General features: G+C 41.4%; 1 protein-coding gene across 1 annotated transcript in view; it reads left to right on the forward strand.

Moving 5' to 3' along the window:
* The window catches only part of pde3b (phosphodiesterase 3B), a 36,582-nt gene that overhangs the window by 5,304 nt on the left and 4,385 nt on the right, over positions 1-26,893 (forward strand). Inside the window, exons 2-11 of the mRNA XM_079166517.1 lie at positions 20,572-20,622; positions 21,330-21,578; positions 22,109-22,260; positions 23,612-23,712; positions 23,828-24,059; positions 24,158-24,249; positions 24,809-24,954; positions 25,222-25,347; positions 25,745-25,856; positions 26,052-26,165. Of these exons, the coding sequence (XP_079022643.1) occupies positions 20,572-20,622; positions 21,330-21,578; positions 22,109-22,260; positions 23,612-23,712; positions 23,828-24,059; positions 24,158-24,249; positions 24,809-24,954; positions 25,222-25,347; positions 25,745-25,856; positions 26,052-26,165 (1,375 nt within the window). The remainder of the gene's footprint in view (positions 1-20,571; positions 20,623-21,329; positions 21,579-22,108; positions 22,261-23,611; positions 23,713-23,827; positions 24,060-24,157; positions 24,250-24,808; positions 24,955-25,221; positions 25,348-25,744; positions 25,857-26,051; positions 26,166-26,893) is intronic.

Here is a 26,893-nt window from a genome sequence, read left to right on the forward strand (position 1 = left end):
CTAAACCTCTTGCACAACCAAAGCTTTATGGATTGGCTGCAAGTGCCAGGGGTTAGGCACACTGAGTCCTAGATGTATTGCATTAACAAGCTCCACTGTATTGTGCTAAATTATTCTTCAATAGGAGACCCAAATAAGTCAGTCAATCATGTCACACAGGTCACAAATTAAGACCCACAATTTGAGAAAAATATTCTCTGCTGCATATTTGGGTCCTAGGAATCCTTCATTTCAAATCCAAAAGCCAAAACGATGATTATATCGTCCAGCTTGTTCCTCCCCGAAATGATGTCGGCAAGTGTCTCTGAGACCCAGTTAGTTTTTTGAGATGAAGTAGATAAAGTGGAGATCATATTTTTTTTTTTTAAGTAGGATTATTGTCTTTGGGCTTTCATGGCAGAAATCTAAAAGCTATATGCCTTTTAGAGGCAGTCCTGGCAGCGCAATGTAGAATACTGGGAGAAGGCCCTCTTTTTGTGTGGTTCCTTACCACTCCACGGGGGCAGGCAGGGGTAAATAATACACTTAACTAACTCCCCCCCCACATCCCATCCAGACAAGAGCAGAGACGCAGGCTGCAGAGAGAAAGGTTGGAAGGGAGAGCAGTGAAAACGCAGAGCAGCTCTCAGCTGTCACGTTCGCTTGCTGTAAAGCCATGTGGAATGATATAACATTGACGTCACAACCCAGTGACGTACCGCAGGGTGATTGCAAAGGAGAAAAAAAAAAAGAAAAATGCCAAGTCTTATTAATCGCCCTGTAGAATATAGTGTCTGCCTCCAGCAGTGATGAGAAAGGGAGAAAGTGTGCGTCTTGCGACGGTGTGCAATAGAAAGAGTGTGTAGGAGGAAAAAGTTGCCACAGAAAAAAATAAAACCCCCACTCTGCTTATTCATCCAGAAATCAGACAAAGCTAAAGGCTTTTAGACGATTTCACAATATCACTTTTTACTATTTTATAATGTGACATTTTGGCTGAATGTATACAGGCCGTCACTATCAGCACAGTGGTGTGAGTGCATAGATAGTTATGTAATGTTCACATCTAATGAATAAACCCTCCATCAGTATTATAGAAGCACAGACCAGTGTCATTTGGATCAAATTTTAATTGTAGATTTTTGGTTTAAAATCTAATAGATTTGTGATTTATAAAAAATACTAATGAGGTTATTTTAGTTGTCACTGGTCTAATGAGATACAATCCTGGCCAAATGATATTGTAGCCAACGTACTGTGCATACTGTTTGCATCCTCTGCCTCTTTATGAGTACTCTCTGTGGAGATGAAAGCCTCTGTTAGTGAAACTGTCTGCCAGCTCCTTTGCCTTTTGGTTCACTGTTATCAAAACCAAACTGTCTGAACAACGTGTGTTAAATTCAAGATGAGTTGCGTGTGCTGAAACAATCGCTCAGTTGGTTGCTGGTTATGGCATATATAAATAAGTCCATCTTGCTTTAAAGAATTAAAGGTTTAAAAGATAATCAAATGAAACCTTGTTGAGCATGCTGGGACGCCACAATCTAATTGTGTTCATTTTTTCTTTGCACTTTAAAAAATACTTTTTATATAACTTAAGTTGGAATAGATTGTAGCTTTGAAGGACAGTGCTGATGGGGAAAAAATGCATTGTCTTAAAATATAGGCCATTCATTGTAAAAGGTTGTGTTTTTTTGTTTTATTTTAAGGAAACTTAAATGTAGATATTATCCATGTTGTGAACAATTTCTCTCACTCCATGTGAAAATAAAACGGCTTTAAAGTACGAAGCCCTATGTGGTATCCACAGTTTAATTCATAATAGAGGATGTATATAAATATGGAAATATATATTTAGTGAACGTGTTGTTGACTTTGAGCTGATTGTTATAAAACAAATCTATTTGATGAAATGTGAAACTGAGCTGTTGTTGAGCTGGGGGAGAGTGACGTGTGAAGTTAACCTCCGTGTTCAGGAGCTTGTGTTACAGTCGCAATATCAAGGCCGAGATGTCCTAATTCATCGCTTAGCAACTCCTCACTGATGCCACTTTGATAGTAGGTAAACATTTTATGAATGCCAAACCAAGAGCTGAATCAGCATTTAAGAATGTTGCCTATATGTGTAATAGTCTTTTTTTTTTATGTATATAATTTAACACAATTTGGTTTGTTGTTATTGGACCCTGATGGGCTTCTGTGAATAATATAAAGTCACAACTAGTTTGCGTAATTCTTCGGTACAAAGGGTTAAGCTGAGCGAGGTACTGTTTGTGTGTGTGTGTGTGTGTGTGTGTGTGTGTGTGTGTGTGTTTGGCTGACTGCAGAGTGAAACAGGATGCAGCGGCTGCATTGTCAGCCTGCTGGTGTGAGTGCAAACAGATGAGGAAATGCTGGAGCGGGTACTCCAAAACTCGGGTTACCCTGGAAACGGTTTGCGTCACGATCACCAGCAATTAGCTTGCTGCTCTTTAGTTTTCATGATGGGTCTACCAGAGCTTAGCCTTAATGACTCTGGTGTCCGAAGAGTCCCCGTCCGAAGAAGGGCTCGCGAAATATTCACACGCGGTTTTATTTTGTCTCTCTTGTCATTATTATTTTAGGGCATAGTTAGAGTTATGGCTCGTTTGATGCTGTGTTTGGAAATGCGTACGAAGAGCTGTGCAGCTCTCCCCCTCTTTCTTATCTTTCTCTAATGAGCCTTGATGTGATGTACTGACCTCGTCTATCTGCTTGTGTTATTGTGCACAAAGCTTCTTCGTGGCTGAGGCTTTTTGTTTTGTTTGGGCTCAGAATGTTGGACTAGAGAGGGGGGGGGGGATGCCGAGCCATCAACTAAGTTTGGGCTAATTAGACCCCCCCCCCCTAACTATTGTATCAGCCTCCCATACTTTGCTTGTTTCCACTACATGAAAAAACTGCAAATAAGAAATGGATACAGAACATAACTAATGAGAAAAAAATGTTCCTCACACTGCTGGCTTCATTTGCAACGCAATCAAGCTTTTTTTTATTTTGGGAGTTTAGGAGACAGGAGTTTTCTTTTTTTACTGCGCAGCTCGTCTCAACGAGTTTGGATCACACCACACGGTTCCCAACAATGCAAATATTTCAGGTGCCTGAGCTCTTAAGTTCACGATGAGGTTGTTGAACCTCGCATGTGTTGACTGTTGGTTCAGTCCGTGACAGGGTGAGAGTAGAGGGGGGGGGGGGCTGGGCTAGGTTTGGTGGTGGAGGTGGTGTTTAGTAAAATTAGACTTCTATGACATAGATGGTGTGAGCCCATATGTAAAGCACGAGGGGAGGGATGTAGTATATTTAAGTTTGATTTAAGTGAGTGCATACCATAGGTTTTACTGCCTGGTAATAGCCTCCAGACGACTTTGTTGACATAACATCATCTTTTCCTTCAATGTTCAATGTTACGTGATCATTTGAAGGCATGGTTAGACTTGAGGGATTGCAGCGTTCTGTGGCACCGAGAATGTGTACAATTGTAATTTTCGGCATCGCATTCTCATCCAAACATTACACAGCAATCTCGCCGAAATTGTACTCACTTTCTCCCTCTACTTTTCTCTCCCTCGCTTTATTCTCTCTATCTCTGTCTCTCAGTTCTCTCTGTCGTTCTCTGTGCGCCTCTTTTGAAAACGGTGTCAGCACTGCTGCTTTTACACCAAAAGGCTGTTGCTAAGTGACGGTTGACGTCAGCCACAGCTACAGAGGAGGGCTTGTGTGTGTTTAGCAGCTGAGGGCAGATCCCACTGAAAAGGGCAAAACTGAGAAGCACTATTAGTCACTGCAATGAAAAACTTCAACCATTTCCAATAACTGCACAATTTATTCAGAGCGACTTATGGTAAAAGTAAATATTTCAAAGTGGAATGGTGAGGTTTAAGCAAACAAAAGAAATTTAATATATATGTATATATTGGAGAAACTGATCTCGGCCAATCCCCACCCCCTTTTCTTCACTTTTTCTTTAGTCTGTCGCTGTCTCCTTTTCTTTCTCCTTTCAACCCCCGTCCGCCCCTCCCCCAACACACAAGCACACGCGCACACACACACACACACACACACACACACACACACACACACACACACACACACACACACACACACAGCCTCAAATGCCAGACACCCCTCCTCCCCTTCCCCTAACATAATGTAAGTAAGATTTTGTAGATAGATTTAGTGTCTGACGAAATGCTCTGACTCTGAGCCTCAGTGTGATTTCTCCCCCATCCGGCCAAGGTTGCTCTTGATCTGCTCGCCATTGTTCCCAGGGACCTGTATCACCCCCACTCCCCTCCCCCCTCCATTCTCTCTCCTGTGACAGCGCACGAAATTTGACCCGTTAAAGTGGACCAAACAAAAAGCTTATCTACATTTGAGGTTAAAATAGAAGTGCACGTCTTCCGTGAAGCATTGTTTTTAGTTCCCACTTTTGCAAGAATTTAGTACATTTCTGTTGCAGCTTGACACGTGTTTTGTCTGCGTCAAAGCTACAATACCGAACCAAAATAATTTGCAAATGCCTGCTTGACACACACGAGACAGTATCTTTGTTTTTTATGTGAGAAAGGTTAGAGAGCAGTGACGCAGTAATCTACCAGGTTTACAGTAGAAGAAGGCCGTTTTTTTTTTATGGCTGATGCAGGCTGCTGCTGGAGATAAACCAGCACCAGCAGGACGGGGGTGGGGGTCTGAGATAGGTGTTTGCGCTAGTCATATGGAGCTCACTGATGACAGAACGAGTGAGCGGAAGGCACAGGGTTTTAATCGCACACTCCCTCTGCAGCTGATACACACTGTGCCGCTCAGATACAGTCGGAGCTGCTGGGCCCGCCCCAAACAGTTTGCTCCCCGGGAAGGCCCCGTCGTGATGTGCTCATACGAACTTTTGAAGAGTGATGTTAAGGGATCAAGGTCCGAGGGGCTGTGGTTTAGTGGCCAAAGAGATTTCCCTTCAAGCAGAAGACCGTTTCTCTCCACTCTAGTGAAACCGTTGAAATTGTTGTTTGTCAAGACACTTAACCCCTCCCGCAGCGTCAGGGGCACATCTGTCACTCTGGAGTGATGCAAGCCAAAGATTTGTCTCGATATTCAATTAAGAGATACTGTATTCATGTATTTATACACTATAAAAACGTTGATCTCTTGTCTCTTGCTGATACTGATACATTCCGCAATGCATTGGATTGATTGCTGCAGTGCGACCCTATTCCGGCCCTAAATGTCGCTTACCTGTATCAAAGGATGGACTGGATGGACAGTGGACCTGATGCCACATGTCAACAGCCGGCACCCTAGCATGGCACCATTGATGCGGGGCATTAGGCACCAGGTGCTCTGCTGCAGACACAAGTAGTTGGCCGGGGGGGTGGTACATGTATTAAAGATGCTGCAACTCTACCGGCTATGTGATCGCATAGAAAGTTGTGTGTGGAAAAACAGGTTGGTTGGTTGTACAAATGGCAAAAACAGGCTTAAATCAAATTGAGGCGAGCCAAAGATGCAAAATGCAGTTGACATTTTCTAGGCTAGCTAGTTGGTGTGTGTCTTTTCTCCTTTTTTTTTTACGTCTTTTTCTGTTCACAAAATGAGGCTGAAAGGCTTGCTAAATCACTATGCCTAACATTTAGGTGGTTTCTTATATTTTTCACCCATCTATCGGAACAAGATACTTGGTTGTCAGCAATTATATAGTTATATTACACAAATATATACAAGTATTTGAGCTGAAAAAAGACTTTGATACTGATACAACTTATAACACACATGTGCCGATATGACACAGCCAGGGGACAGAGGCCAGTTACTCTCAGTATGCTTGAAAGACCCACTCATAATCATCATACATTTCACCTGTTAATAAGTGTTTGATCACATGCAGCGATATTGTAACTAATCACTAAAGATGGGCAATGCTAAAAAAAACAACTGTGCAGCCCTACTTAAGGCTAAAAGTATCATAGAGGTCTGTTAAGCTATGTATTGATCATTTATCATGTTTGGGACACATTAATACGCTGTCCATGAGGATAATGTAGTGTAGTTAACTGTGTGTCATGGAACAACAGAGCAGTCAGAGAAACGAGCTTAAGGTCACATTCAGGCAACGCAACTCTACAAAACAAACAGTACTGAAATGTTGTGTGCGAGTCCTTAAGTCTGCTTTATGTTTCATGACACTGGACTGATTTGTCCATCCAGTATTCAGTGAGTCGGATGCTTCATGACAATAACCTACAGTGGTGTAGATTCTTTCATTTCTAAAAAACAAATGTTTTAAAGGAATTATGCAGATTGTTGCAGATGACATTTAAATCATGATACGCACATGACGTGCAAGGCTAATAGAAAACAGCGTCAATGAAGAAAAAGGTAACACCTGCACACTCACTCCATGCCACTAAGGCTTGAAGCTTAGTTTATACTCGCCTTAGTGAAGCCGACGCAAGGCGCACAGGCCAGAAAATGATGTAATCACAGCCTGCGCGTCGTGCGCGAAGGGTCCGCAAGTGTTCACTTCAGACCGCTCGGTCGTGCACCTCTGAATTGTCTAACGTGGCGCGCGCTGTGCACACGATCACCTGAATGTCACAAATACTTCACTGATAGAAGCACTATTTACATGCTTAGGGATTATACAAAGAATCCCAATTCGTTTTTAGATGCTTTAGAAATGGGAAGTCTTAAACATCTTCATTTTAATATATGTATATATATATATTTGCCAGCCAAATTAAATTGTTACAGGATATTCAACCTTCGTTTCTTTATAGTACATTTAATACTTGACGTGTTTCTTTACAGGGCTTGTGCAAAGGCAATAAAGTCGCTATGAATATGAGATATGAGTTTCCAGTTAATTACAATCCCTCCTCGGCATTGTGGAGGTTGGTTTATGGCTTCTTGCCGGTTACGCTCGTTGTCTGCTTCTTCACAGGTCATTTTGTTTGTACGCCCTCCGACGTTTCAGAGAATCATGCAATTAACAGCGTATTGAGTATAAACGCCTCCGTGCATGCTCGGAGCTCGCGCGCCATTTACGGAGGCTCGCGTTACGGTGTGAAGCGCAAGTATAAATGAAGCTTAATACGTTTGTCAGGTCAGTATGGTTGAAAAGTGGAAACCACACCCATATTTATACATCATGTACAACGACAGGCTAACAAGCTCTGTGATGGCAGGTGTGGTTCATCCAAAACGCCCCTGGTGATATTAGGTCCAAAAAACAATAAGCAATTAACAATTTAATAAAGTATATAAAGAAAAAAGAGAGTGATACGTGCAAAGGTCTCGTGTCTTTAATCCAAGCAAATTTACATTTTCTTTTATTGTTGAACCTGACAATCACTGTTTTCAGACTATTGCTAATGCAGAAGTTTTGCCCCTTTTTAGACTTTATATATACTTTATTTATAAACAGGAGTGCTCTTTTTCAGTAATGCCACAGTGTTATTATACCTAGAAATCTAAAGTCAAAGGACTGTATACTACACAACACTTGGCAAACTGGGTACATGTAGGCCTCACCTTTGCTCGCCTTAACTTTGTTTAGTAAACCTACCTCGGGTTTGTTTGTATGTCAGCCAGCGTTCCAGTATTTATGCCATGTGGCATCTGTCTCAGGAGATGTAGGCAGACCTCACCGAGCTCCAAGTTTATACTTACAGATGTAAAATGCTGATCTCTGGTGGTTTCAGCATCATGTTGTGATCCGCACTCTGTCAGCACTAGCTGCTGAGTCTGCTCGTTCTGATGATGGGATATCGAGGGGAGAAAAAACTCAAAGACCCCAGTCTATCCTGTTTAAATTCATTTGTGAGGAATTTTTGATTTAACACGTAAAAAAAATAAAATCTGCCCTTACATATTAGTCAACTTTAAAACATTTTCTATTCCGCCTTCATTTGTGACACTATCGTCTTTAACTGCCATTTAGGATACATTTTGTGCTGATTTCTGTTTGTTGAAGGCATCAATAGCAGAAGATAAGTATCTACAAATTAATTAGATATCCTGTGCTCAGTTGTTGAATTGGAGTCATGTGACTGTTGCATCCTGTGATGAAGGTAACCCCCCAAATAGCCTCTCTGGAATGCTTTAGTCCTAATTTGCAGAAATATCTATTGAATTCAAATATTCTTGATGCAATCTTTCTTAAAAGCAAGAAGAAGCATGTGTTTCTTTGTCTGACTATTTTAAAGAATCTGACGTCAGAAATAATGTTGAACGGATTTATAGCATCACTTTATGAAACTCACTGTTTTGATCAGTACTTCATGAACTCGACTGCTCGTCCTTACTTTGCACTCCTTAACTCTTTTCCAACAGCAGCGTCTCCATGTTCGTCTCTTAGTGCATACTTGCCTCATGGCAGTCTCACTCCATTATGTGTGCACTAAACACCAGCGACTCTACAGTGTGAAACACCCCACCCCTGTACCAAGCCAGGTGTATTATTCTCATGAAACATCAACATATTGCTTTTGTTACGTTGCAAAGTTGCAACACAATACATTTTGGGCCTCTCGCAGTGTATGATTCAGTCCCTGACGTGTTACAGTGTTGCAAACTATCAGCATGGGGATGCTGTATGCCCACACATTGTTGTAAAAAGCGTACAGTTGTCGATTGTCTTGCCATACCAAGGGAAGCGGATTGTTGCGCACTTGTGGGTGATTGCCTCATGCTGAAAATGGGCGTTTTGCCTGAAACATCTGCGTCGAATGGAATGCCAGAACTGGAGTACGGTCTTTGACATTTTAGCTATCAAAAATATTCCGAAGAGCTAGAAATGTGTGAAATGTTTATATGTAAAAGGATTTAAATAGAGATCTATGAGAAAAATCGAACATACTGTGCTTTCCAAAACCCATACTTCCATATGATTTAGTATGCCGGAAAAAGATTTTGTATGTATGTCTCATATTATGTCAAATGCAGAATGCCCAAAAATACCAGGATATCCTTCTAAATCCGGTCGCTTTTTGCAGTGTGCAAGCCAGCATGCTGTTCTGGCTATTCTGACCCACAATCCTCTGTGCAGCAGACATATGAGCAAGAGGGTCAAAGTTCTAGGTGCAATGTTTGAGGAAGTAGTGTGTTCCAATTGAATGCATGCTGCATGCAACAGTACGTACTTTGTAAGGGCAGCTTCAGTATGTACTAAAAGTAAAAAGTACATCAGTTTTTTTTTAAACACAGACCCTAAAGCTGCATTCTTGTATTTCTGGCCATTAGAGGGCGGAAGAAAACCAGCTTACAGACACACAGCTTTGAGATATTAATTTTGTCTTTATATATATATATAGCCTTAATGTTAGCAAACGGTTGCCTACTTACACATTCAGCGGACACAGAGCAACATTATTATCTCATTTGGGTTATGTTCTGGCCATCTGATGTCCAAAATTCACTTTGCTTTTATCTCTGGTTTGGTCTCCACCAACTCCTGAGAAAAATGTGTGCGTATTTAGGTTGCTACATGTTTCACTTTCTTCACCAGCTAGTCGCTAACTTTGTCTGCTGTCAGGCAGGTAGCTTTTTGACTAAAACCAGCTTCCTGCTGCTGCTAGAGACGGAGATAGATGAGAGCGGGAAACTACGGACTGAACCACACAGTAAATACTCGAATATTAAACCAAAATATTGACCTAAAAGAGGCTAAAGGGCTCCATAGAGCTACAGAGCATAGTAATAATTCTCCCTGGACTCTTGTGTGTATGAGCCTAATGATTTACAGCCACTTATTTTATGATCTTATATCACTCAGCAAAGTTTCTATAGCCTATCACACCTTGTAAAAATAACATCCAGCTACAATCGCCGTACAAGGTACCGTTGTAGCTGTGAGGCACTTACAAAAATACATGAAGGAGTCCCGTAGGACGCTGACCTGTACTTCTATGATCCAACCCAGGCCTTCACACCACCATCAGGACGGCAGGAAAGGACAGGTGGCAACATGCCCTTTGTTTCTATGCAGCACACAAACAGACCCTCAGTATGAACTTGCCTAGAAGAGTGTATTGAATTTGGTTAAATTACCCTCAAAATGTATAACCATAAGTAATTTGAGTGCAATCTCAAATAACTTTAACGACAAGTAGACAGACGTTGAGGCGCTCAAGAGCGGCCAGTTCCATATTGATTTTGACCTTTAATTTGACAAGTGTACATCTGTAAGCCTCTTAAGCTTTTTTTTTTTTTTCAACCTCAGCTTTAAAGGCAGCTTTGTGAATTTGATACGTAAAGTAGAAATAAGAAGCTGCCGAGAGCCAGCGTTGCTCACTTGATTGTAAATGATTTACTTAACACACAATTTCCGTCTCTTCTCACTGCTCTTTGTGTCTGTGTCTCACTCTCTCTACTTCCCTGTGAACTCCTCCTCCCACTGCTCGGCTCTGATGGATGGCGTTTGTGTTCACATGCTTGTTATTGGCCAGAGCTTCAGGGCACAGGCGTTAGGTTGTGTTTATGAGAGGAGCTTGCACTGATTCCATGATAAAACCAGATGTTCCCTTACAAGGCTTCGAGCCTCCCTCATCTAGCTCTCATGTCCATATCAGGTATAACCTTCCTGTTGTCCTCAGGTCTCCCTGCCTCCAAACTACAGCTTGGTCTTGGGCTCCACAGTGGTCAAAAAAGGTTGCGTGCGATGGACATACATGACATGTTTGCACTTGGATAGAAGGAAACAGTCTAAGCTAGAACATGCTGAGAATATGGACTATTTGTTTTACAACAATGACAACAAATAACTAATAAAAAAAATGCTAAATATAAATATAAAGTATAGCTTATTCTCACATTTGAGAAGTTGGAGCCTCCAATTTTCTAAATTGTTCATTCATTTTCCGTTAATCCACTAATCGCTTCAGCGCTGAGTTATACATAAATGAACAGCCTGTCCAAAATGTCCCTAGGTGTCTTTTTAAATGAAAGCTCGGTACAAAACAAACATGTGGTGCCGCTGCCATACCCAGTTAGCATACATAATGTTAAACGCCATTCAATTACTGCCGATCTGATCCATGATAACATGCTAAAGGCCTATCAGATGCCAAAACACCAGACAGGAGGTTGTTATATTAAGAAGAGAAAACAATGTATAACTCAGGAAAGTTACCACAGTGGCATCATTTAATCCAGCCAGTGTAGTGTGTAGCTATATGACATATTGCGTTGTTGTAAAAGCTGAGCCAGGTTCAGCGTTTTCACCGGACTACGCTGTGTTTCTGTGCCAGAGCCCAGAGCGACCTCAATGAGGAGGCTGTAGTTTATGACACTGCGTTGTTGTCGGTTTAAACACGGCACTAAAGTTCAAGAGCCTGGCGAGTAAAAACCCGGTAGATCCCATGTGCCTGCCAGGACTCAAACTCCTGGAGTCAGATCGTAAACAAACGTAGATAAAATGTATGGAACAAAACGCCATGCAACCAAAAATGTATACAACACCACCATGTGGGCAGGATGTCTTTGGACGGTATAGCCGTCTGGTGCAGGGCGGCCTGGGCACAGATTCAAATAAAAACATTTGCACTGAGATCACCTCTGTCTTCTCGCATATCTTTGATAATACTAATTCCAAACAGCTTGTTGCAAACCAAACGTTGTGCTGATATCGTTAGAGGGAAATACAGCTGTAAGGAAAGGGAAGCCCAAACAGAGAGACAGATGTGGTTACTTATTTTACCTGAATAAACAGCTGCTTGAATGTTTTTTGATGACATGTGAAGCCCTCGTTAGGCTCTGACTGTACTCTCTGTGCGTCATAAGGTCAATGGTCCTTTTAATAATTACTTGTGTTAACACTGGGTGAGCCCAGGATATTTATGAACCTGCAGATCAGCAAATCAATGTCAGCAGAAAGGACTTTGTGAAGTACTGTTCCGAGTATTTACACTTGGGCTCTCTGCCACCACTCTCCAAAGGTCATACATGCCTATATTCTTGCCAATCTCTTGTGATAGCTATGAATTGTTGCGTTCCAGGTCAACAAAAAAAAAAAATCTAAGCTCCGATAAAATGTAACCTGCATACATAGCCTGCAGTGCAGACTGCCTGCAACTATTTATAGGGGCATGATTTACTGAATGGTTTCCAGTAAGTGTGGGGCCAAAGTCCTGCATGGATTAAATCCCTTTATGTGGAATATGTTTATGTCTAAAATTTGTCATCCTAAAAGTTTTTATTATTTGACTTGAGTCTGTTTGCCGTCATCAACTTGAATTAAAAGCTGAACTCTGTTTATATAATACATATTTTAAACATCTGTTTACAGTGTGTAGAATGCATCGTCTGACAAGTCTCATGAGACCGATACCTGCAGTATATCTGACCCGCAGAGTAGCTGTGAATGTAAGGGACACAGTTTCAAACACCATGCCCAAACAAAGCAGTAACTGCATCCTATCTTCTGTCAGTTTATTAGTTATTATCAAGTTAGAGTTTTTCAAAATGTCTGTCATTTCTGATTTACTAGATAGCACACAGTGGTATTAGATTATAGAGGAAAAGATGCATGTTGTCGGTCAGATTCAAATACAATTTCATCTGTTTTTCTTTTTATGGATTTGTAGGTCTTAAAAACACTGCCAAGTGGTGTGCAGGCTGTATTTTGCCAGCATTGGGAGCTGCCGACTTAGTTTGGGTGTTGAGTACAATCAGAAAGTTATCGGCCGTTTGAGCATGAAACAGATTACTGTGGGAAAAAGTTCATCATTGATGTATTGGGGTTGACTTTACTCAGATTTTGGCATTGACTCATACTTTGTCTGTGTGAGTCAACGCAGTTAAACTGAGATATGCGTTGCTTGTTAAGCTACAAATTAGTTGTCACATCCCTACAACAAAACAACCTCTTTATATTCAGTTCTCCTAAATCTCAAAGGTGTAGTAGCGACTAGTCTCTTTGTTTCTTGTTGACTGAGTCATATGATCAACAATCAGTATCATAATAACTAACATTTCATTTCATAGCAATAAACTGAAAAGGGGAAAAAACACTATTGAATTGCTGTATAATTCTAATAATGGCATTTTGTACAATCCTCATCTATTTTTCTTTAAAACAAAGATAGGGAGTAAAGTTTAATGTATGGAAATAAACAGAATGACTTATAATGAACATTTTCTGAAGATTTAACATTTTTACAGTCCATACCAAAATAGAATCTTTAGAATTGATCAAATTTGGATAATTTCCCAAACGCAAAATACATATATTCTCACATTGAAATCTATTTTCACTTATTTGCGTTTTAAATTTCCTATGCCACTCCAGCATGGCACCAAGCAGCTGCTGCCCCATTTCCTTAGCAAAGGCTCCATCGTGACGTCTTTGGTTTTCCTCCCACTGCTGTACATGTATGAGGCTCTGCGCTCTCTGCCCTGTGTTGTGAAGACTGTGATATATAGTTGCACAAGTAGAGAAGAGTAATTCTTCGCCTGACTGTGTGTCTGTAAACTCATTGGCTATAAGAGCGCTTTGCTGACAGGCGTCCAGGTCCGTCCAGGATGGGCTCAAGAATCCTTCTAGTCATCAACTGCGTTGATAACCATCTTGCAGCACATGATGTCTCAAACTTTTGTTGTGGCCTTTTTCTTTTGTTTCCTATAACAAAGCTTTCCTTGTCAACAGCTACCACAGGAGGTGCTGACAATCTCATTGCTCAATCTTGTTGCTTGTTCCACATGATGATCTTTCAAAGCATGTTCTGCAACACAATGCACCGCAAGTGAACACAATGGGTTAAGTAGCATGAATAGATGAGGATAACTGGCTCATTTCTTCTGCGTCACACTGACAGAATATGTGGGGAAATGCAGTTATTCTCTAGCTCTGATGTACTGCCAGTGCAAAACTTTCCTGAGGACCGACAGTAAATACACTAACTCGGTTGGGTGTAAAATACACATAGATGCAAAGCCATGGCACGGGATATTTGCTGTTTTGATGTAAAATGAAAACAGCTGGGATGCTTTGAAAGGTGGACAAAGAATTAGAAAGTATTTAACGTAGTAAAAAAGTAATCATTATTTAATAATCTTTGGTCAACTAATATAGCTCTTAGCAATCCAGTCATCTGTCTTTATTCTTGTCCTTCTTGCATCTCTTTCTGGTGGATGCTAAAGTTATCCCAGGTCAAATGAGAGATGCAGTAAATCTGACAATGTGGGAGATCCACTGGGACCCTTTAATATCTCCCGAGGCTTTCTCTTGAAACGAGGACACACCTGCAGCCTCAGAGTGGCCTGAGGGATGTCTAGTCTGGCCTTCCCTTCTTGAGCCTCCAGGTGTTTTTCTCTGTAGCCTCCTCTACTCGTCCAGTCCAGTCCAGTCCAGCGGTTGCAGCCTATTAGGCTTCTGTGCCTTTCCTTCAACCTTAATGTGTCTCCACCATGATGGACACCAACCATGAGGTCCATACTGTATGTCTGATGAAACCAGGTCACTTCCATGTCCCTTCGACATGTCCAATCTCGTGGTCTTGACGAAATGGCAATATTGGAAAAGAGCGCCATCTAACTTGATTGAGCACAAAGCCTTTTTCCTGCTACTATTTCCTAAACGGCTCGTGGTGCACAGCTGCAATTCTTCCACTCACTTTTTCGGTCAGCCTCGTTCCTGTCCATCTGCTTTTTTTTCTGGGGACACAGCTGGCTGACATATTCACGACAGCCAGGAAGCAGACTGCAACTGCTATAAATTGGGTAACATCACATTGAGAATTGAATACGGAATACTGAGAAACTACTACCTACATTAACACAGCACAGAAAACATTTACAAAGGATGTCCTCCACTAAAATGTCAACAGTTCATGAGATACTTCTTGGAATGTACTATCCCATACTGGTAATATCTTGAGTGGGTGGTACATCAGAGTTAAATATGTCCCACATGAAACAGAGTTGCGTACAAACTTGTGAATACCTAGGTTTTGTTCACTTTCTCCCACTGGTTGCATATAAAAATGCATCTGTAACTCGATACGGAAAGTGGAAATAATTAACAACAACCATGGCTGTCTGGAGAGAGACGAAGGCTAGGGAGGTTTAGAAAAGTTGTTTCACTGTATCTTGAGTTGTGACAAAAGTCAGGCTTATGACCTCGAGGTGGGTGTGTCTACTTTGTGGATTAAGGCCTGTCGATGTACAGTTTCTGTTAAGGGGACAGTTCAACCCAAAATTAAAAAAACAAACGTATTTTTCCTCTTACCTGTACTGCTCACAACAAGGTACGTGGATTATCTTGAGTAAAAAAAGTCATGATTTCTGGAGAGACATTATATTCGAGAGAAGGCAGACATCTCTACGGCCGATATCTCCAAAGCTAGGCAACTCACAACAAAACAATATAGATTGATAAATAGCTCTACAGGTAAGAGGAGAAACATGTTTGATATGGTGACCTGTCCCTTTGTTCATGCCAGAAACAGATCTTGTCATACTTGGGTACTTCAGTCTACAAATGACACCAATGGACGCTGGCTTTTGCAGGGCAGACGCTGAACAACACCAGTCCAGTGAAGTGGTAGATGAGTGTGAAAGAGAGGGATGACATTTTGCACAGGCTCCTTTCCCTCGTCAAAGAATTTTCCATGGTCCTGCTAGGTTGCCCTGACAACACTGGTGACAGCCATAGGCGGACTGGCCATCTGGAGTACCAAGAGTTTTCCCGTTGGCTCTGTTGACCTGTGGGCTGGTGGCGGGCCAAGCTGCACAGATGCAAAAAGATTTTTACAAGTCTTTGGTCCTGTAGATTGTTTGGCTGGTGAGACTGGGAGGAAGTACTTTATTCCTTCAAACCTTTCACTGGCAACCGCTTAGTTACTTCATACTTTTGTCATCTAACAGCTAACTCTGATTCAGTCTTTGAACCATTCAGCAAAGAGTGACCGATTGCGTTCTGCAATAATTGTGACTTTGTAAAGCAACTGACCCCCCCCAAAAAAAGTGGAACAAAAGAGTAAAAATAAGGTATTTCGATACAGCAAATCTTCATTTGAAAATATATCAGCATGACCTATTACAATGTTGCTGTCATGCTCTGATGTATTTAGCAAAACAAAAGCACAGACAAGTCTTCATGGGTGTCTGTACTGAGACTGTAATCATTTTTTCTATTTCCCATTTGCTCAAGCCAAAAAACTGGTGATAAATGTTTTTAAAATGTTATTATTAATGTCCGCAAACCAAGGATACAGTTGCTTGTTGTTGAGGTTGAGCTCCACTGCTGGATGTCAACAATTAGCATGTTGGACACTGTGAGATTTGTAAGCCAACAAGCCCTCCATTCACCAGTGTTCATGCTTCCTGTCCTCATTACAATGTACATATTTTGCCTTTGTCAAAGCCTTATTTCTACTTTAAAGATATCTTAACCACTTCCACATTATTTAAGTTTAAAAAAAAAAGTTTTTTTTAGATTAACGGGATTATGAAGAAAATTGTCATTATATATCATTGTTACCAAACAATGATTATATATTTATAGTGATCATTTTATTTAGTATATTTTATAGTAAACCTATAATGTATTTTGTTATGTGGGTCAATTTTGTTGTGTAGATCTGAAAACCGCCGTTCACAAACGCTCTCCATCTAATCTGACTGAGTTTGAGCTGTTTTGCAAAGAAGAATGGGCAAAAATCTCAGTCTCTAGATGTGCATCGCTGGTAGAGACATACCCCAAAAGACTTGCAGCTGTAATTGCAGCAAAAGGCGGTTCCACAAAGTATTGACTCAGGGGGGCTGAATAATTTTGCACACTGCACTTTTCAGTTTTTTATTTGTGAAAAAAATGTAAAAACATGTATAATGTTCTTTGTACTTCACAATTGTGTGACACTTTGTGTTGGTCTTTCACATAAAATTCCAATAAAATATATTTATGTTTGTGGCGTGTAATGTGACAAAATGTGGAAAAGTTCAAGGGGTATGAATACTTTTGCAAGCCACTGTATGTCTGACCAATAGGACATGCACGCGCGCACACACACACACACATGCACACATGCACGCACGCTCTGCAGTCCTCTCATCTGGTTAACTGTCTTTCCTGAACAGGCCTAAGAGAATCAAGCCAGCCTGTGCTCTCTTTTCCTCTCTCTCTCTCTCTCTCTTTCGTCTTTTCTTCCCGTGCGTGTCTTGACAGCTAGAGACCAGTCCTCATTAGCGACGTGTGCATGTGCAGAGGGCTGCTGACGGTGTGTGTGTGTGTCGCCGCAGACTGACGTCAGCAGTGCCCTGCTTCTCTCCATACAAAAGCCTGCCTGCCTCATTGATACCTTTTCTCTCGCCCCCACACTCTTATTAGCGTGTTTTTATCAGTTCTAGCACCTCTCACACCACAGAGCCGAGCTAATATGACACGCAGGTGTAACAACTGGCCATCTACTAGCTTGCGCAGGTTTATTGACTCCTGTTCGGAAATCTTTATGACTTGTGTTAATAACGGTGTGTGTGTGCAGTGTTATTTTGATGTGTATATCTTCTCTGTGCATTTTGAGTGTGTGTCTGATTGTGTGTGTTATGGTCTGTTTTCTCTGTGTACGGATGTTGGACTCAAAAACAGCTGGATTGGATATCGTTGACAATGGGGCCAATTCAATTATATTCAATACATTGTATACTGGAATTCTAATCTCTGTTTCTGCATTGAAAAAAGCAGATTTTTAAGGTGTCTGTGTCGGGACTAAGAAAGCTGGATCGGTGCGACCCTAGTGTGTCTCTCCCTGTTTGCTTTGTATATTCATGCAGGTGTGCATTAACCCTTTATTTTTACCTGCATCACAAATAGTCTTCATGGTGTGCACACAGAGTTGCGCAGACTGGCAGATACAATGGATATGGGCAATTATACGAGTCTAACAGACTCTTTCTGTGCACTTGTGCTTCATTAAAAGCCAGCCCCAAATAAAAAGTAGTGAAATGAATGAGTAGTAGAGGGAAGATCTAAAAGGTAGGCAGTCTGAGGTTGTTGCACGCATGTCCCCATATTTCCAGTGTAAATATGAAGTTATGAAATTGATGTATAATTATCAATTGCACAAATGTACCCACAAAATCAGACTATTTACATTACTAATTTTAGATATCAGTTTTGTAATATAGCATGAGTTAATGTTATTTATATTGTTTCTTCCTTTCTCAGCGTCCCTAAGCAAGTGCTGGAAGAAGTCGTTCTGTAAAAGTGGTCAAAATGAAATAAATGCAAGCAGAACTTGATTTAAGTAAATGTTGGTGCAAAAAGTACTATTGATATTGATGATAATCATCATATTAAATGAGATTATTACTCAAAGACATTAACATTTGAATGCATTGTAATGATAATTTTATCTACGTTATATACTGTGGAGTAGTTATGCATTATATTTTATAAGATGGTCTCATGATTCATTTGTCCATACAAGTACACGTTATAATATATCCCCTTTAAATGGAGCTAGTTGAGTGGAAAAGTGGTAGCACAAGTAGTACAAAGTGGAAATGCTTGGAAGTGCTTGTACCTCTTTGTGCTGGATGTCTACAATGTTTGTTTCACAAATGCAGCTAAATGTCTTTGAGCTTTTGTGTGTCTGCATGTGTGCAGGTGTCTCAAGTGTCAGCTGTTGTGTGTCTCTGCGTCTGCCCTCATGTCATGTTTCCATAACATCGCTAAAGATAATATCTCCTGTTCATTGAGAGATTTTAATCTGATCACTTGCAAAAGGCCCTCACTGTAAATCAGTTGTTGCTTGGTGCACGCTGCGATGGTGATAATGGCGGCGGTGGTGGTGGAGCCCCCATTCAGCCAGTTTTTCCTGTTTCTGTGCCGTGTGTGAGGCGGAGAAGACATTCATGTTAATGTGCATTGTGCACAGAATGTGCAAAGGCATACTGTAAAGGTGTGGTGCAGACAGATAGTACACAAACTATGCTATGTTGAGTGTGTCACAGTGTACTGCGTGCGTGATCGAGAAGGACAGACGAAAATGCAACTAAACGTCTTTAGGTTGAGTGAAATGAAGGCCAGGCGTACATCATATTTAGTTGTGTCTTTGTTTCTTTTTTTAATCTCTGTCTATTAGTTCTCTGTCCTCAACTCTCCACTTAATGGCATCGTGTCCTCGAGCATTTACCCATCTCCCTCTCCATTTCAGCCCTTCTACGTAAACAAGCAGAAGGCCAACAACTCTGTCCTCCGGCCGTCTCCCGTCATCCCGTTGCCATGGTGTACGGAGCATTGTTTGCTGGCCTCTATGTCAGGTTGCCATGGCAGTGCTTATTTGCCATATTACAAGTTTGGAAGCATTGTACAGATGCTGATGACAAACACCCGACATCCCACTCTGATCAATGAAACAGTTACTGATTGGAGGAGACGGGATGGAGCCACTGATCTGTTTAGTAACCGTAGTTATAGCTTACATGCACTGTATGTGTCACATGCAGAACAGTAAAACATGTATAGGATAGGAATAGGATCTAGGATAAATATTTCTAAAAAAACCTCGCTGTGAAGATATGATTTTACCTCTAAAAATGAAATCCCTTAAATAAAGTCAATTTATTTGACTAAATATGTTATTGAAGTTCCTGGCGTTGCTGAATGAATGTGACCGAACGATTAATCAAGTGTATAACATTTTTAATGTTAATGATAAAAAAAAAGGATATGTGTGTGTTTACATGTAAGGTTGAGGTAGCTGGTAATTGTGAGGCTTAACCGTCTGTGTCTCTCCCCCTTGTGGTGTGGGGCGAGACTGCACGTTTGCTCTTAAAAAGAAATGTCTACTGGATTTTACATCGCAAACTACCATATTTCTTACCATTAAAACACGAAAGTAGACTTACAGTCTGTGTCCTTTTGTCTGCCGCATGAAGCGACAGCTTCACCACAAACGGAAGACTTTATGTTTTCAATCCTGTCAAAGGGGAATTCAGTGCTTTCACTTCAATGTGCAAAGCTGACAAAATGAAATGCACACATTAGGGAAACCAGTGAATGTGCAAAAGTATAGTTGGACTGTGTAACAAACCTAGTTAGGGCTATCATAACTAATCATTTCTGTATTTATACTTGAGCCAGAGGATTAGATTATTTCAGGACCTGCAACTTAGTGTTACACAACCTGCTGCAACTTTGACTGTACACCGCTGTAACGTGCATGTGTGAGCGCTCCTGTTTGGTTACTAACAGATAGTGTGGAAATGCTGCCAATTGACGTAGTTTGAGCCAGATAAGATCTCATAGCTCCATTGTAGACGCACCGTGGTGGTTTCAGTGGTTTGCTTTTCTTCTTTTGCTGTCAGTGAAAGGCCTCAGTGTGCTGTGGCTAAGGCACTTTCTGCATTAGCATACCTGTAGTAGAAAGTGCATCGTGTGTTGTAGGAAATCCTTCATGTAAACTGTTACCACACTGTGTGTTTGGATACATGGCAGAATAGACTAACAGTCTTAGGACAGTGTGCTAATAGTGGAGCAGAGGTCAAAGCCTGTGCTCTCTCTCTGTGTAAATATGTTTCATATTCTCTGTTATTCACAATAAACATAATATGCCGTTTATGTGTCTCTCTTGTGTCTTTCAGATGATCTTGTGGGACTGGGATCTGAAGCACTGGTACAAACCACAGTATCAGGTCAGTACTGTGCTTATCTAAGTTTTATTTAAAGGTACAGGTCTGTTCAGAGAGAGTGTGTCTTTGAGTAGACCACAAGTAGAAGCCGTCTGTCAGTCACCTTTAGTACACTCAGTTCTTTTGCTGACATCTTTGGTGAGGCAAAATACACATTGTGCAAAAGCTGGCATACAATGACCTTGGAATTGTTGTCATGCCACATTGTTATCTTACTCAGACATTCTTTGTCTTGTTTGAACTATTGGCGTAATCCAATAAAGAATTTAGCTCTCACAGACTAAAAATCATTATTTGTTCCTGTTAGGCCGAGCCAAGCCAGCCGGGATACTTTCCCACATTAAAACATGCCCTGAATAACGTGGGGATTACACCTGTTTGTGCTACAGTGCTCTCACAATTTATGAGATTTCACTTTAGATATTACAATAGCACTACACTCTAGAATACAGTGTATTTGTATTACTGTCGTTGTTCCTACTGCTACACGGCTAGCCCAAACATCTATTTAAGTTATCGGCATGTATCACTAGATTGTCACGCTGTCTGTTGTCAATATTTTGGTGCACTCCAGCAGGAGGCTACACAAGCCATGAGCCAACATTTGGGATGAGACTACTTTTGAGTGTGTTGGACTGAAGTTGCCTCTCTGACAGCGCATTTGCTGCCCCGTTCCCTAATCTGTGTGATGTATTGTGTGCATTTGGCAGGGTGCAGTGAGCGGCAACGGCGTGGATCTTTCAGTCATCAACGAGGCCAGGAACCTGGTGTCGGACCTGCTGATGGATTCCTCTCTGTCGCCACCCACCATCTCAGCCCTGCGCAGCGTCTCAAGCCTCATGGGGACATTTTCGGGCTCATGCCGCCCAAGGGTCAACCCCTTCACCCCCTTCCCAGGTTTCTACCCCTGCGATGAGGTGGAGGACTCTGTGGAGAGGAGTGACAGGAAAATCATTAAGGTGGGTAAAAGCACTACCACTGCAACTACCTAGTATGGATGCTTAAAGAGATGAGTAATAGGCTATTCCAGTCAAAAAAGTACAGAAGGAGTCATAGTGTCCGAACTTAGGAACTAGCTCATGCACTAAAGGTTCCTTCAGAAACAGCAGTATCTACTGTGAGAAATGATTTTACAGCTGTGAAAAGTTATTAGAGCGACAGTATCCTTGATTGTCACAATGTAGATACCTGAATTACACCATTCACATACTTGATTAGCTAGATGTTGTGTTATGTTGCTAGATGACGCAAATATTTAGCCAGTTTAAACATATTGGCCATATGACCCTGTTCTTGAATGTTTTCTTTTTTTTTTTGCTGGAGCCCTATGCTAGTTGTATGGTTTTTGACGTTGTGCTATTGTCAGTCTGAATTTGGCTTGAGTTCAGAAATCATGTGATCATATTGTTTATGTAACATGTCCAGCATCTTCAGTTTGTGTAAAAAAACAACACATTTGTCTATACTGGAGACTTCCTTTCCCCATCAGGGTTTGAGCAGCAGAAACAGCCTCCCCACCCCTCAGCCCAGGCGGAGCTCCACCTCCTCCTCGTGCTCAGCACTCTCTCCTCTCGACTCCGCCTCTTTACGCTGGGAACGCAACACTGGCAAGAGACCTCACCCTGAACTCAACTTGACCAGGTACCAACAAACAAAAACACACCGTCTTCAGAATTGCTCGCACACGTCACCTGGGCTATAATTTACCCTGAACCTGCCCAGTTTAGGAGCAGATTAATTGGCCATATTTGCAATGTGACTTTCCTCCAGCTATGATCGTCCTCAGGTGGCTCAGCAGCACCTGTGCACAGTGAAATCAAGGGTCATTTTTTGTTTATGGTCAGCCTGAAAAAGATGTTATGAATAGGTCTCAGCAAGAATTCATCGTCATTATAAAAATAGAAACCATACACTTCACAGAAAACCAGGTCGACTGGGTATTATGCATCCGTACTGAGGACCAGGCGATAAATGTAGATCACGTAGATTTTGACTAGAGAAGCCAGATTTGACAGTTAGATGCCTATGCTGAGGTGTTACTTTTATTACCAGAGCAGAACATTGGCTCTATTTCATATATTTAATACAGTAAATGATCACGAAAAGCAAAGTCATTCTAACCTTTAGAAAACATGCCACTCTGTTATAGTTGCCACTATTGTCCATACTGCAGTAACTCCCTTTTCATCACAGTTGATTGGTGGGGAAGTCGCTTTCATTTCTTGAACCGTGAACAAAAAACACAGCCTTTGTTTTGGTTTGAAGCCGTTTGTGTGAGATTGAGACTGAGAAGTGCAAAGTTAGCTGCCAGACCCACAAATCCTGCTTCATGGGACAGACCAGACCCTGCTATCATCAGCTGAGAAACAAAGAACCTATAAATGCACGTACAATTTTAATTGTAAACTCCGCCTCTGAGCTTGTTTTATAGCAGTCAGTCACCCACGAACAAGAAATTGTGAGAAATTGTTTTGAAGTACTCTCTTTTATTGGGTTTCTGCCATCACCAAAATGTATATTTTAGCCCTGTGTGAGTTTCAATTTCACAGAGAAACCAAAAGCAGAAGGCGCTGTTAACACGTCATAGTGTTGTCTCTTGTCTGAGTGATAAATAGATCCGAATTTTCCACAATTAAGGAATGAGTTTAAGTGGACAATAATGGTACCTACTGTTCACATGCATTGAGAGAAAGTCAGGCTCCTTTAGTGACTGTAAACAAATCTATTACACACTGTTCAATTCACTCAAACAATAAACTTGCTGTGGACACTGGGGTGTAGTGTCTATATTTATCCACAGGATGGTAGTAGAGACTAGCTATGTTGTTGGCCGAAGAGCGTCTTTGTTTAAGACGGTCAAAACAAAACACCTGACAGTGAGACATTGAGTATTCCATATCTTATTCTTTATCTTTGCTCAAAGTATGCTTAGATTCAAAGGTGATTTTATTTTTTTCAAGCCAGAGTTGAATATGTGTGTTTTGTGCTCCAGCTCAGGCCTGTCTAATGGGCCCAATCCAAACCTGCTCACCATTCCCAAGCAGAGGTCTTCCTCTGTTACCCTCACCTACCACGCCGGGTCCCGGAGAGCAGGTGAGACTTAACCCCAAAGACACCTTCTCAGAGACACCACATGTGGATTAGTTGCTCATGTTTGGACTAAATCTCATGCCTCTCTTTTTTCCTGTTCTCCCTTCGTCCTCTCCAGGCGCATCTCCCAGCCTGAGCCCAGTCACCTCACCAAGCCACAGTCTTCTCGTAGTAGGCCCAGGTTCTTCGTCGTCCCTCGTCACTCGATCGCCTGTGGAGTTCCCAGACACGGCTGACTTCTTGACAAAGCCGAGTGTCAATCTGAATCTGCACAAGCCCTTGGGATACACCCTCAGCTCACCTGATTTCCAGCAGGCCCTCCGTAGCTCCCACTTCCCTTTGTGCACCAGGTGAGACCTGCAGCACTGAAGCGGCATGTCACTGTGTATTTTATGTTAGTGGTTATAACTGCAATTGGTCATGTCTGTGATTGTCGTGTCCATTCTAGTTGTGGTCGCCAGATGCCCAAGGGAGGTTCCAGCGGTGAAACAGGGGAATCATATCAATCATTTACCAGTGAGGCTCAACGCAGGCGCTCAGGTACATACAACACGTTACATTACATTTCATGCACATTAAGTAGTGTATTGTGTTGTAGAGATTGAAAGAGAAACACTTCTGTAAGCAGTTTAGGGGGTTAACGCTGCCCTCTGCTGGACCCCAAACATAATGCAAGTTGATGCACACAAAGACAGACGGAGGTGCACACATGAAAGAATGTATATTTTAATTTTGTAACATTTAGTTTATTAGCTAGACTAACGCGTTTAAAATAAACTTTGTTTTCTCAAATAGCCGCTATACCTTCTGGTTTTATTTATTTATTTTCTATTCAGTTTACAACAGTGACCTCTTTTGGGCAAGTTCTTTTTCAAAATGAGTAAGAGACATTATCTTTACTAAAAGTCCATTTAAATACTTCAATATATGGCAAATCAATATAGAGAATACATTCTAAGAACAATTTCATTCTGTGACTGCAATGTATTCATTTAAATTCAGTTTAAAATCCATTCACTTGAACGTAACAAGATAAAAAGAGAAACGTTTACATGCGTGTGTCCATATACTCACGGCTTCCTGTGCTCTGTGGATGCAGCAGGTGAAGGGTTGGACTTCACAGGAGAGCCTCTTATCAGGGAGGAGAGTGTGGAGGCGGACGTGTCTGAGCACGGGAGGTCAGACGCTGCAGGGGAGGAGAAGGAGAAGAGCTCCAGCACAGACCAGCAGACTCAGGAATCAAAGGTGTGCTTGATCAGAGGGCTCCGAGTTCCAATATGATTGTTTACTGCAAAACAGCTGAAGAAACAATTACTCCATTTGTCATGTAGTTTATACTATTCTATCAGCAATACATGCGTTTCACAGCTCATACTTTTATCTGGACTTAATTACAATGATTAAGCATATAGGGATTCAGGTTTTTTTGCATGTTCAGAGCGCTATGTGTCAGTGGAAACAATACTTGTGCAAATTTCTACCATATTTTCTGATTGTGTCTCGGGTGAGCAGGAGTTCAGACTAGATCCTATGCTGGAGGACCATGAGGCTCTCATGGAGAGGATGAACACCTGGAACTTCCAGATCTTTGACCTGGTGGACAGAACAGGAGGGAAGAGCGGAAGGATACTCAGCTATGTTAGTACAACACGCACAAACCAGCCATCTCCTGTCGCTGTAGCAGTTTGTCTTTTAATTTGTCGGCCTGTCTACTCTGTTAAGAAAAGTAAACAGTTCTGGATATAATCATCATTGCAGCCTTTTTTGCCTGCTGGCAGGACTTTTAGCATTTAGTCTGACTTTAATGTAAACATGCAACATATACATTATTAGATTTCAGTAAGTGCAAATGGTGTCCCTTTTTTTTTGCTGGAAATGACATGTCTGCACAGATAATGAACTTCTTGTCCATGCATAATGGTGTGCACCAAGTCATTTCAATGTTCAATGTATTTTAATGTTCCACTGAACACCGTTGAGGGAGCTGGTTGTGTTCTGATTGGTGTTTCAGTAAAGCTGGCTTGTGTTTCCCCAGGTGACATACACTCTTTTCCAGGATACATGTCTGTTTGAAATTTTCAAGATCCCTGTGAGGGAGTTCATGACATACTTCTGTGCTCTGGAAAGTGGCTACAGGGACATTCCCTGTGAGTATTACACAGTGTAGTGTTTCAAGAAATTCAAAGACTCGCATTAGTTTTTTTTAATGTAAGCCCAGGTTGTTCATGGTGTTGCTATTGTGGGGCCAGGCTAAGATGCAGTTTTAGTTATCCATAAATTATCTACAATTTCAAGTGAATGCTAATGGTGCAATAGACTAATTTAAACTATTATGGTTACAGATCATAACAGGGTCCATGCTACTGATGTGCTCCATGCTGTCTGGTACCTGACCACTCGACCAATCCCCGGGTTCCAGCAGATTCACAGTGAGCATGTGACAGGAAGTGACACAGGTGGGCTCATATACTCACTGCTCATAGACACACAGCTGTTAGATCGTTTGTTGAACACAGGTTACTCTCCGGACACATGGCTGCACAACAATCATCTCAGGCTAAATGCATGGATGCATTATGTGATTAGATCACTAAATAAAAAGAAAAGGTGTCTATTAAAGTGTTCACACTTTTCATCCTTTCCTGCTGATAGCGCCTGTTTCGAAGTGTGTACTCTACTTCATTTAGAGATTTTGGACCAAATATTATTTGAAATACAGTAAATCTGACTGATTTTGATTGTGGCTTTTAGAATTTCCTTCTTTTGTGGGATGTGGCTTTTAATCTGAAGATAGTTTAGTTTAAAAAAGCAGAAATTCCCAGACTCGTCTCTGCTGATGATAGTTTAGCTCCATTAGAAATGACCTGGGGCTTAAACGCTGACATCTAACACTGAGGCTGCCAGAACAGCTGTCATTTGATAAGAAGGGACAGAGAGAAGGGGATGAGAAATCAGCTGTGATATGAGAAATTGAGTTGAGCAGTGAATAAATGAGAATAGAACAGTGTGTGTGTGTATACTCTATGGCCATAACCCCCCTCCTTTTTGCATTTGATCCAATTTCTGCTTAAATTATAGAGATAAGTCACAAGTAAGGTTTTGCTCTATTTGGGAAAAGCCACAATTCAAACCTGTTTTTGCCACAACAATATTACAATGACAGTGTAGACCTAGACGTTATCTT

This window comes from Pholis gunnellus (assembly GCF_910591455.1).
Source record: "Pholis gunnellus genome assembly, chromosome: 1".
Taxonomy (NCBI): Eukaryota; Metazoa; Chordata; class Actinopteri; order Perciformes; family Pholidae; genus Pholis; species Pholis gunnellus.